We start from the raw sequence: 12,501 nt of genomic DNA, 5'->3' as shown, positions 1-12,501 counted from the left end.
AAAAAACACATTCCTTGTAACTTCAGATCTTGTCAAAATCATTTCACATCAAATTTAGACTTTTCTGCTGTATCAAAAGCAATCTGCATGATCGTTGTCTGTTACAGCCCCAACAGGAACTGCTAGCTGCTAATTCAGCATGACTTTTCATGGTGCAGATTAAGCAAAATGTTAAAAAACGAAGGCTGAAAAATAGCTTGTGTGTTCACTTGCTCCATGGCAAGGTAGTGCTTTCTCTATACAACCTGTTCATCCCAAATGGAAGCAAGAAAAAGAAATAATGACAATGACAAAATCTTGTGCTTAATAATGTGCTTTTTTGTATACATACAAAACTGTTTTCTGACAGGACTGAGGCATTGAATGTCCTGTCATCATGGTCCTTACAGGCTTATCAACATTGAAATTCTACTCATTCACATACTGATTTCAAACAATTTTAGATTACCATTTTTTCCCCATATAAGCTGTTTGCTACTATTCACATGCCAAATGATGGAATTTCTAAGCAACTTAACCTAATCTGAAAATAACTAAAACATAAATGAATAATATTGCTAAATGTATAATTTGTATTCTTGTTATGTACTCTATGTACTGTAATGTTATTGTAGCCAAGACATAAAGCTATAGGTAGAGGGAGTAAAAAGTTGTCTTGGGTACAAATGACAAATCAATCAGTGATTCAGGTAGCTGAGGCACTTTACAGTTGTATAGGAAACGAGCTGTAGGCCTCCACTTGCAGCTGTCCATTGTAAAACCACCCAGTCAATTAGCAAAAACAAACAAAGCTGTGATATTTAAAACAATTATGATGTTACACTTGATCATAACCTGATGGCCCAGCTGTCCCTAAGACCGCCCTGCTGTCGCCTCCAGTATCACGGCCTGTGGAGACCGAATCAGGTGTTTGACCTTGAGCTGCAGAGCTGAGCTGAGCTGAGCTGAGCCGAACTGTGCTGAGCTTTGGCTTGGCGCTCAGAGCTGTAATTACACACACTAACACAGCGTAGCACAGACCACCATGACATGCACGCACACGCACACACGCACACACGCACACACGCACACACGCACACACACACACACACACACAGACCAACCCATTTCACCCCTTATCAAAGCCTCAGTTCTAAGTGTCCTATGAAGTGTAATGTTGTGGAACAGATACAGGGATTGTAGCTAGGGTGGTTAACTCCTGGATGGGATGCAAAGAACACTGCTTTCATACTCGGTGAACTGATGATTATAATGAGGCAGGCGCCCCCCGCCCTCCAACCCCTCCGCCCCCCTCACCCCCTCCTCTCACCTCTGACTCATTCTAGCTTTTCCTTTTTGCCCGCTCTCTCTCTCTCTCTCTCTATCTATCTATCTGTCTACAGTGGACTGCATAGACCCTCAGTGTGGCGGCCATGGTGTGTGCGTGCGCGGGGAGTGCGTGTGCTCGGCAGGCTGGGCAGGAGTGAGTTGTGATGACCCGCTGCCAGCCTGTCAGGAGCAGTGTTCAGGACATGGCACCTATCTCCCTGAGTCAGACACCTGCGCCTGCCAGCCCAACTGGACAGGACCAGACTGCTACACTGGTAAGACTTGAGGATTATTGTTCACCCACAGAAAAAAAACGCTGAAAATTGCAACTGCACATCACTAGTTTGCCAGTGTTCTTGTAGCATGCATGGTCTTGCCAGATACTATTTTCTGGGGATTTGATAGACATGAGAGAGAAATATGGATTGGAGCCACTCTCTGAAATGGGCCTCTGTGTGTGTATGCGCTTGCGCGCGCGTGTGCGTTTGCATGTGTGTTTTTGCACTCTCTTCATGCTGCCGTAAATGAGATTTCCCCTCATGACTCTCCGATGGCAGCACTCTGGAGCTCCACCCCACCCCCACCCCACCCATAACGCTCGCTTTACTGTGCATTTACTGTTAAGACACATGCAGAATACTCATGCACACACAAGCACACACACATATTCCCTTCAGCTAAATGAGGTAAAAAAGACAGGCGGGAAAAAGAAAAGACCTATTCTCACTTTGCTGCCTTTCAGAGACTGCTGCTCTGAGGAACATTCCAGCCTGGCATTTAGAAGCGTGTGGATGTTCTTTGCATACCCCTTTTACCTTTTCGCTATATATTAGTGAATGCGTGTTTTTTTAAATATGGTTCTAAAAGATTTCTCACTCATACAACCACCTTATCTTGACTTTGCACTCAGTAAACTCCACCAGCTGGAATAGACAGCAATTCTACATTGATTGTGAAGAAAAGATAGTGAGCTAGCCATTGTAACGAGAAAACTAAAGCATGTGTACCGTAGCGTCTAAGCTAAAGAATGCAGTACTCTGCACTACGCAGTGAGAAATGTGTCCTTGTCCTTGCAGTGTAAACTGACAGAGAGGAAAATAGCCATTATAGCACTGACTTTCCTCTGTTTCCAAGACACTCACTTAACGCTGGTGTTGGGAAGGATCTGTTTTACCGTGTACACCAATGCTTTGCAGACAATTGGCATTAGCTCCTGCTCTCAGGTGCATGCATTCCTTAATGTAGTGATATAGCCCATGATAATGATAGACCGTGCCTGAATACCTGAGATATGAGTGGCCTCTCTCTACCTGCCGGGCTTTTAATCAAAAGGACCCAGCAATTGTACGTCCTGGCCTTGTTGAAGCATAGCTAAGCTAATGTAATTCTAATAGAGAGCTGAAAAAGTCTCCAACTTTAATCCACTTTTTCCTCCCTCTCCATGCTATGTATATTTAAATTGAAATAACTTTTTACTGCAGCTGGATAAGTAGTCTTTGTGTGCCTCCAGCACTTTGCTCTCTTTACTGATGGATGAGGCTTTGCTTCTGCAGAGAGAGAGAGAGAGAGAGAGAGAGAGAGAGAGAGAGAGAGAGAGAGAGAGAGAGAGTGTGAGTGAGTGTGTGTTAGATGGTGAGGAGTGCAGAGAAAGGAAATAGACAGAAAGAGGAGGAAAGAATTCAAAAGGGATGTTGCAAAAGAGAGGGATGGAAAGGGATGCTGAAAGAGAAGGCTGACAGAGACAAAGATGGAGAGATGAAGAAAAAGAAAGGGTATTAACATACCCACAAAATCTGATCAAAATGTCAGAAAAGAATAATAGAGCTGAATTGGAGTCCCTGTAGTTTAAATATGCGGTGCAAATGCGAATCATTTGGCTGTTATTATGAGTCTATTCACTCTTCCCCTCCTTCAGGGAGCTCAGCTATTAGAGGTGGGAAGACTGTGTATTGTGAGAAAGTAGACTTTTTAGTCTCTGAGGTTATCCTCTTCTATCGCTTGTGTTTTTTTCCCTCACCTATATCCGATGGCTCACCCCAACTCTGATTTTTTTTTTAAACTTTTCTCCCTGCTCCCTGTCCCCCGTGCCTCTTTGCCTCTTTTACCTTCTCTTCCAATACTCAATTTCTCCATTGGTTCCCCTGCCTCTCATTCTCTCTTTCTCTCACACTTACATGAATTTTTCTCATGCGTACCCTCGCCCACCTGTTCGGCAGAGTTATGCCCGGTGCCATGTGGCAGCCACGGTGTTTGCTCAGAGGGCCAGTGTCAGTGTGAGGAGGGTTGGATTGGCGCTGCGTGCGACCAGAGAGCGTGCCATCCTCGCTGCGAAGAACACGGCCAGTGCCACGACGGGACCTGCATCTGTCAGCCCGGCTGGGAGGGAGAGCACTGTAACATTGGTGAGCTGCGTGTGTGCATGTGGGAGTGTTTAATTATTGCCTGTGATATTTTGATTAGTATGATTAATATGATAAAAAAAGGTGTCGCTGTTGTTGTTGGGATAATTTCCATTTACAATTGCTTTCTCTTACACAATTCTCACTTTTTCCTGCCCACAGTTACTCATGACTTGGACGTTGTTGTTAAAGGTAATTTATCTGTATTTAGGATTTAGATTTCATGTGCTTCTCCAACAAGCTCACAAATACTAATAATGCGTGTGTGTGTGCGTGTGTGTGCGTGCATGTGCGCATGTGGGACACACCTTTTCAGATGGCTGCCCAGGGTTGTGCAGTGGGCACGGGCGCTGTACCCTGGAGCAGAGCGGCTGGCGCTGCGTCTGCCAGACTGGATGGAGTGGGCCTGGATGCAGCGTTGTCATGGAAACTGACTGCAGTGATGGAACAGACAACGACGGAGGTGACATTCTAACATCATCTATCATTTTCTATCTCTTTTTCTCTTTCTTACCTCTTTCATTTCTGTCTTTCTGGCAGATTGTCCATTTCATTCCATTCCATTGCGTCTCCTCCTGTTTCTCCTGCCGAGAAATCTGCCTCATTGTTCCTCCCCTTCATCCCTCTGTGATGTCCCTGTCCTGCTGAGACTCCTGTAGAGTCCTGCTGGTCTTTATTATATTGGATATGTATTTGTGTGTGTGCGTGCAGGCTCATGTTTGCAAGTGTGTATGTCTGTTTTTTTCTTATCACAGCTAAATGTCTAATATGCATACCACCTGCTAGGATAAAAGGCACTCAGAGAAATTTTCACAAGTCTAAATACAGCAAACCTGCAGAGTAGATTTCTGCTCCTTTGCTTACATGGTTTTTGGTGACAGTTGAGAGGTGCATGTCGCTCACTCTTGTAGCTGCCTTGTTCTATCCTCAGGTGAAGAGGCAAGAAAGGAACATTTCAGTAGTAGCGGGAGCTCTGCTCATTACAGTCATTTCCTCACCATTTCCGTGGCTGTTCTCCAATACATAACAAGTTTTAAGAATATAGTGCAATATTACACTACTCTCAACTGAGCCCATTCACTTTGAAACTCCATCAAATATCCATTATGGACATGCCTGTTAAGCCGGTGCTGTAATCCATCATTGCAAACAAGGTAGAGTTGCTTTTGTGTGGAGTAAAAGCTTCCTTGTTTTTTTTTCTTTTTCTTGTTTTTTTTCATGCGGTTCCACGCTTTGTGATGACTGGCATTTGAATCGGTGCACGCAGCAGCTGGAAACCTCAAACACACATACTTTTTTGTAGTCCTTTCCTCGGTGCTCGGGTGGTATGAGGTGCTGATAGATGCAGTGTAACCTTTTTTTCCTGCACATTGTTTACCAAAGCTGCATGACTGACAGAGCCAACACATCAGAAAGTCAGTGTAGATGGCTGCTCCAAACATGAATTACATGTCCCTTACCAAGATTACAACCTCAGAGCCATACAATAAAAAATGTCTTGTGGACTATAAAATAGGGACTAAATAAAGGAAAGGAGTCATAGCAGAAACGTGGCCTGCCAACACTGTAGGCACTGATGCTTTCTGTGTTGTATTATTGGATTATGTTCTATCTCATTGTTCTGATTAGGGTTTGTTAATAATGAATATTTTATCTGTGGTATTTGAAAAATAAAGGATTGTCGCACAGTGCACCAATACATTTACACATTGTATATGAGCATATTCATGTGTAATTTAGCCGCACTTTAAACAAAGTGAACCCTTTGTTACTTAGCTTTTTTTTTTAAAGGGGCATTGCAGTGATTTTACATAAAGGTCATTGTAGTGGTCATAAACAATACTGGAAAAACACACGCGTTCTCTGGCTTTGCAGCTTTATCGAATCTGAAAAAAGTCAAAACGAACTAAAGATGTACGGTTTAAAGGAATTAACTCGACATTAAGGAGCTATACTAGATGAGAAGATTGAAAATAAAACCACAAATTGTCATTGTGGTTTTTACATGGATTAAACAAATGAAATAACAATCAGTGAGCTTTAGAGGACTTTGGATTTTGTTACCTTTTAACAGAGTCGGGGCAGCCTTTTCCCTCTGATTCCATTATTTATGCTAAGCTAAGATAAGCGATTGCTGGCTGTAGCCTTAAATTGAACATCAGAGCAGAGTTGATCTTGTCATCTAACTCTGCAAGAAAGCAAATTAGTATATTTCGCAAAATGTCTCACTGTTCTTTTTACTGTGCATTGGCACAAAGGGAAGAAAAAGCAGAAAGGTATTATTGGTTCCATTATGGGATGTGTAAGGTCCTGTGTTTACCCATATTTGGAATAGAAGTCTGGATACATCAGCCTCTGCTGCTTTGAATATACTATAAAATATTCATTATTTTTAAAACCTGTCTCTTATGGATTGCCCACAGTATGGAGGTGCAATACTGGATTGCTGGACTAGCCCTTTCATACAGTGTGGATTTGATTTAATATCACATTTTCTTTCTCTCTGTGTGAGTAGGTACAAGTAGAGGTTGAGGTGGTGAGTGGGTGGAGGAAGGGACAAGTTTCTCTACATTAAAGTCAAACAAAAAAATTGCATAAAAATACACAACGTAAGGTACTGAATGCAAAAAGGAATATATACACTGTATGGCATTATGTGGTGTTACAATGTCATATGAATATTGATGAACTTCCTCAAGTGTCTGTACTGCAGCTATCAAACCGTTCAGCGTAGGGATGATTATGCTGGAGAAAGACCCACTAACAAAGCCTTATGGGAACCATTTACACTTCTCTTATCTTTCCATCCTTCCACCTCTCTGCACAGCTATTCAAATACCATAATTTTCGACCACACAATTCAGCCATCTCCCTTAATTGGCAGATATACTGTAGGCTCTCATAGCCTTCTCTCACTGCAATCTTTTTGTCTCTGAAGATAGACAGAGATGGAAAGATGCTATCGCAAGTAATCAGAGAATAAAGAGGAACTTTGAAGAAAGAGTTTCAATTATTCCGCCTGGATGGGAGAGAGGAGCGAGCGTATTGTTCCTCCTCTTGAAAAAAGCAGCATTTTCCCCACATGCTAGACAGTGAAAGCACGTGCACATTCATATTTATTTGCATTTCATGTGCTCAGAATCGTCTTTGTGTCAAATAGTTAACAACCGTTACTGCCTAAGCTACAAACCTGTGCCTTCTTTTAATAACAATGATTTTACAAATTCAATTAATAAATGTGCTTTCAAGTTGAAGTAGTGAATGTTATGGAAATCAACCATTGTACTATGCTACCTTTGTAGGAGGAGGTTATAATAGAATAGTGTTGGCCTTTAGCTCTCTGCTCTGAGGTCAGATGCATTTAAATGTCAGCACTGTTTCCTGCCTTTTCAGAAACAGGCTTGAAATAGGAAACACAAATGCCAGCCGGGCTCCTATTACCTGCTGCCTTGCTTTGTGTCTCATTGTTTACGCCGGACTTCTATGGATCACATTCAAATAGTGCTGGTGATTCAGGTCTGATTTATCGCAATAGATGCTATAATTGAATGCTAATGCCCCCTAATGAATCTCATTTGATTGATACTCGTGATAATGATGATACATGTGCAGTTCATTGTTGTAGATTAGATTGCTTCAGTCAAGTAACTCACCAGGCAGCAGTGTAAAAATTAATTCTTGTCAGTTCTGAGGTTTTATGGTGTCTTTTTCATGGGGACATATACAGTACCTTGGCCTTTAGAGTAGAATTAATTCTCAAAACCTTAGTCACTTAAATCTATTAAAGCCGTTGTTAAGGATGCATAATAAACATGTCTCACCTATATTAACAGTTTAAATTCAAGCACCCTCTAAACACCTAACTCCGCTCATAAAACATGTTGGTGTGTGAATGCACATTTTATTTTAAGTGTTTCCATTTTATGCGTTTTGGCCTTCCTGTGCATTTCAGACGGCCTGATGGACTGCGTAGACCCCGACTGTTGCGAGCAGCTAAGTTGTGGCTCCGACCCGCTGTGTCACGGCTCGGCCGACCCCTTAGCCCTGTTGCAGCAGACCTCGCTGCCCCCCACCGCACCGCCCTCACCCGCCAGCACACACACTCACAGCTTCTACCGCCGCATACGCTTCCTCCTTGGCAAAGCAGCTACACACACTCTCCCTGGAGACGTGCCCTTTGATACCAGGTATGTGCTTGTTTACTCTTTGTGTACCTGCATGTGAATACCTTCATATATTTATTTTCTGCCTGTGTCCTTGAGTTGTCCTACTGTGTGGTATGTTGAAAGACACGAGTAGTAGGTAATGAAGTGAATACATCTGTATGAAAGCATTAAATCGTCCGTTGTCCATTATTTGTTTAATGAGAGTGTGTGCGTTTGCATGTGAATGAGGCGTTTCATGTGTTCACATGCCTCTGCACACATCCCAGTGATCTGTGTTCCCCTGGAGATTAGACACATGGCAATGCATTGTCCTCAGGTATCAGTGTCAGGCCACAACTGCAGAGTATTTGTTTGTTACATATTAATGCTTAATGTATCATTCAGTTACACCAGTCCTAAAGGTGTCACCATTAATTTTTCAGTGGCCTCTCACTGCCATCTAAGAGAGGAAATACATCTCACTGACATGGTGATGACCTAGAAAGTTTTCTTAGGAAAACAAGAAGTGATGCCTCTTTGAAAAATGGCAAAGTAAATTTTTTTCCCCCCCTGGTTCACTTGTAGAATAAACAAATAAATTAATTATGTGGCTGTTTTTTCAGAAGAGAAATCAATGGCAGCTTTCAGGACAGGAGTAACAAACGGAGCAATGCAGTCACCCGGGGAAACCTCACCATCCCTCATTTATCCCTCTTCTGGAGTAACAGATAGGCTGCATCAATGAACGTGTGTGTGTCTGTGCGTGTGTGTGCGCGTGTGCATATGTCTTTATCTGTCTTCATTTGACCAGTTCAGCAATTATTCCACATTTAAGCTTTGTATTTCACACTTTACCTGCAAAAATCAAGATGAATATTTCAGAATAGTCAAGATGTGACAGATAGTTTAAGGGCTATTTAAAGAACAACACAGCTTTTTTGCTGCAGGTACCACTGTCACTGTAATATAAACATGATGTGGAGGTTTTGTTTTTTATATGACAGGGTGTTGACAGGTTTTACTGTGGGTGAAGCTATATTTATGGTCCTTGTATCCTGGCAATCGCTGGCAGATTTCTCTGTGCTAAAGAAGGGAATTGTACTGAGCAGAATAAATGCAGTCGCTTTTTCTTTGTGCACAAGGTCGTTTGGCTAGTGCGTCACAATATGCCTCTCTCTCTTCAAAAAATGATTATGTTCTCCATCATTGTAAACCTGTCATCTCTCCCTTGCTTTGTGCATCTCTTTCTATCTCTCTCTCTCTCTCTCTCTCTGCTTCCTGCCTTTTGTTTTTCAAGTCGGGTAGCTGTGATTCGAGGTAGCGTCGCGTTGCTGGACGGCTCTCCTCTGGTTGGGGTCAACATCACCTTCCCACAGCATCCAGAGTATGGTTACACTGTCAGTCGGCAGGATGGAAGGTAGAGACATCCACAACCAAATTATGCAAACAATGGTGCTTCACTTATTCCCCCTGTGCTCCAATCTTACTCCCTCTAACTGTCATGTAACTCTTTAGTTTTGACCTGGTGACCTTGGGTGCGATGTCTATGACCCTGATGTTCCAGCGCCCACCCTTCCTGCCACAGACACGCACCATCTGGACGCCTAACAACAACTTCCTGGTTCTGGATCAGGTGACCATGTCCAGGGAGGAAACGCAACCTCCTAAATGTGACATCAGGAGTGTTTTGAGTCCCTACCCACTGGTGCTGCCCTACCCGCTTCCCAGATACACAGGAGCGTGTGCAGAGAAGGGGCCAGCAGTGCCTGAGCTGCAGGTATAAAACTACTTTACTACAAACAGAGGATCTATATAAAATGTAACAATGCAGTGCTTCATGTCGACAGATGACAGGCAGTAAGAATTAGGCTCAGGCTCAATTTGTAACAGCTCAGCAACATACCAACCTGGTCTCACAGGATATTGCAAATTTAGCTCAATTTGGTTTTTGCATCATGCAAATAAGGAATGAGCAAAATGCAAATTTGGGCTCCATCCATATACTTCCCCTCCACAAAAGCAAATTAGATGGCTGAAAGTCAGGTGTGGAGGTCAGACTGGTGATTATATATTTACTCTCCAATGTGACTCCAGAGATTTTTTTTAGTGACCAAAACCTCACCCTGACCTCATTTCAGTCCCAAGTAAAATTCTTGGTACACTTGGTCTTGTTAGCTGGAGACATGATAGACTGCAGTAAATGTCGTATCCAATGTGCACCACGGTCACCTGATTCTTTTGTGGCAGGGGAAAGTGATGTTTTCACTTTTAAACGTTGTTATTCGTATCCACGACACACCGTCTGCTCTTCAAAGTTCAAGCTCATCTCACAAAATCAGATGAGATTGGGATGAGCAGATCATCAAAACGAAGAAACAGTTTATCCTCAAGACAAATAACACATCAGGACGAACAGGCAGCAAGCAAATAAATGGAGAGAGCAGTACTTAGTTTTCAGAGTAAACTTAGTAACACCTGCTGAGCTCACCTGTGTTAATAAATGGAATCAAAGCCTTTAGACCTTTGATGAAAATGTGTCATAGATAGTCATCCTAGAGATAATTTGATTTAAGATTATCAGTGACTCAAATGGCGTCTGATTTTAGCCAAGAGGAATATTAAAGTAGCTCAATAAATGTTTGCTGTACTTTTTGTCAGTGAGATGAGCATGAAACTCGTCACTTTTTTCAATAATTTTTGTGATATTGATGAGTATAATAACATAGCCAACACATACTTGGTGTACTTACTGCACCTCACTGTGTGAGTTATTTCCTCCTGTACCTGTCAGCAGCACTTATTATGTGAGCTCATTACACAAATACAAAGTAATGATAAAACACTTTTTTTAACATTATTCGCTCTGTCTCATTTCTCATGAATCCTTTTTCCATCACTGGCATTTCTCACTGTGGTTTTCCCTAGGCGGTGCAAGAAGAAGTTTCAATCCCGGGAGCTTTTTTGAAGCTGAACTATTTGAGCACGCGTGCTGCAGGCTACCTCTCTCTGCTGCGAATCCTCCTCACACCTCCCTCCCCATTGTCCCCCATCTCCCCACTGGGCGGTCTGTCCAAGGTGCATGTCCGCGCATCGGTTCAGGGAAGGTTGTACCAGCGTTGGTATCCTGCTGGGCCTGGTCTGGTCCACAGGCTGGTCTGGAACAAGACTGATGTTTACGGCCAGGAGGTCTGGGGCCTGACACATGCAACAGGTAGGTAGAATATAAAATACAATGGGCCTCGTACCAAATGTTTTCAGATTTCTGGTTCAAATGAAGAAAAAATAACAAAACATCCAGGATGTGCATATACAGTAATTGCCTTGGTTCCCATGACATCCATTCTCTCCTCTCGTTTTCTCGTTTTTCTGCTCTCCCTGTCGAATTAAGGCAAGAATGCCGGGCAGAATACTTGGGGAAAAAGCAAATGCGAATGAGTCATGAAAAGAGTGCATACTTGCATACTGAGTGAATCAGAAATGATCATAAATTAGATCCAATAAGGTAATCCATCAATCCCATAAGTAAATATCAAAATAATTTGGTCCACATTTCTAGCGTGTGGAAAAACTAGCAAGAAAGAACAAATAAGATTATTATTAATAATAATAGTTCTTTTTTTGTTTTTTAATATGATTAAAGACAGTTGTAGTATTGTTGTGAATATTATGGAGTTGCAAGGACTAGTGCGATATTCGGTCATTTATTTCACTGATGTGAACCAGTGACTTGAATACTTGAATAGTTTTACATGGTGAGAAATATGCTAATTCTCTTTTTTGCCAAGAGTTAGACAAGAAGATTGATACCACTCCTGTGTGCACGTGGGTTAACTGTGGAGGAGCACCTGTAAAGCTCACTAGTTAACTTATTTTTTAATCCGAACAGAAACAGAAATGTTAAAATGTCATGTTGCAGTGTTTCCAGGAGTCACATGCGATGACTATTTCATGGCATTGTGTTTACATTTCTGTTGTACAAATTAAATAAACATGATATAATGTGTTAATTAAGGAGTTTAAGAGGTGTTGCTTGGCACATTTGCTTTGAGGAGAGCCAGGCTACACAATAAAAATCACTGGGTTTTCTATGCATGACTACAAGGTAAAATGAACCCAGTATTGCATCAGTGCTATATTGACCCACACTGGGTTAATTATTAAGTTAGTGATTTTCAGTTTGTAGCTGTTTTCCCTCTGTTTCCTGTCTTAGAGCTAAGCTAATCATCATTTTCCTCCAGCTGTGCAGTTGTACCAATCTTTTCATCTAACCCACTGACACTCTCAAAATAGTTAACCAGTCCTTAAAACAGGGCTCAGGTTTCCATGGTAAAATGGGTTCGTACAGCGTCGTCTCACTGGCATAGCATTTCCAGACATAAAATTCCTGAGAAATCCAGTGAAATGTCTTCCATCCACATGGGAAGAAGTAATTAAATAAAGAAAAAGGGCTATCACCTCTCAACCCTCTAAAAAAGGATGTTTTGATCAACTGTGTCACACTGTGCTTAAATCCAACAGTATTAGAACAGACATTTTATCATGATCTCTTTAAATCTCAAGTCTTTGAGTGGCTGTTACAGTACTGTGGTTTGCACAAAAGCCTGACTGGAAGTCGTGTAAATGACTGACCATTCAGTAGATCATCAACC

At 42.1% G+C, this 12,501-nt stretch overlaps 1 protein-coding gene across 1 annotated transcript in view; it reads left to right on the top strand.

Moving 5' to 3' along the window:
* The window catches only part of tenm1 (teneurin transmembrane protein 1), a 166,022-nt gene that overhangs the window by 99,305 nt on the left and 54,216 nt on the right, over nt 1-12,501 (top strand). The window contains exons 11-18 of the mRNA XM_041943515.1: nt 1,383-1,583; nt 3,525-3,710; nt 3,870-3,899; nt 4,024-4,170; nt 7,660-7,894; nt 9,150-9,269; nt 9,368-9,629; nt 10,778-11,063. Coding sequence (XP_041799449.1) covers nt 1,383-1,583; nt 3,525-3,710; nt 3,870-3,899; nt 4,024-4,170; nt 7,660-7,894; nt 9,150-9,269; nt 9,368-9,629; nt 10,778-11,063 — 1,467 coding nt within the window. The remainder of the gene's footprint in view (nt 1-1,382; nt 1,584-3,524; nt 3,711-3,869; nt 3,900-4,023; nt 4,171-7,659; nt 7,895-9,149; nt 9,270-9,367; nt 9,630-10,777; nt 11,064-12,501) is intronic.

This window comes from Chelmon rostratus, chromosome 9 (assembly GCF_017976325.1).
Source record: "Chelmon rostratus isolate fCheRos1 chromosome 9, fCheRos1.pri, whole genome shotgun sequence".
Taxonomy (NCBI): domain Eukaryota; kingdom Metazoa; phylum Chordata; class Actinopteri; order Chaetodontiformes; family Chaetodontidae; genus Chelmon; species Chelmon rostratus.
The sequence above is the reverse complement of the archived record's forward strand: the minus strand, read 5'-3'. Positions and strand labels throughout refer to the sequence as shown.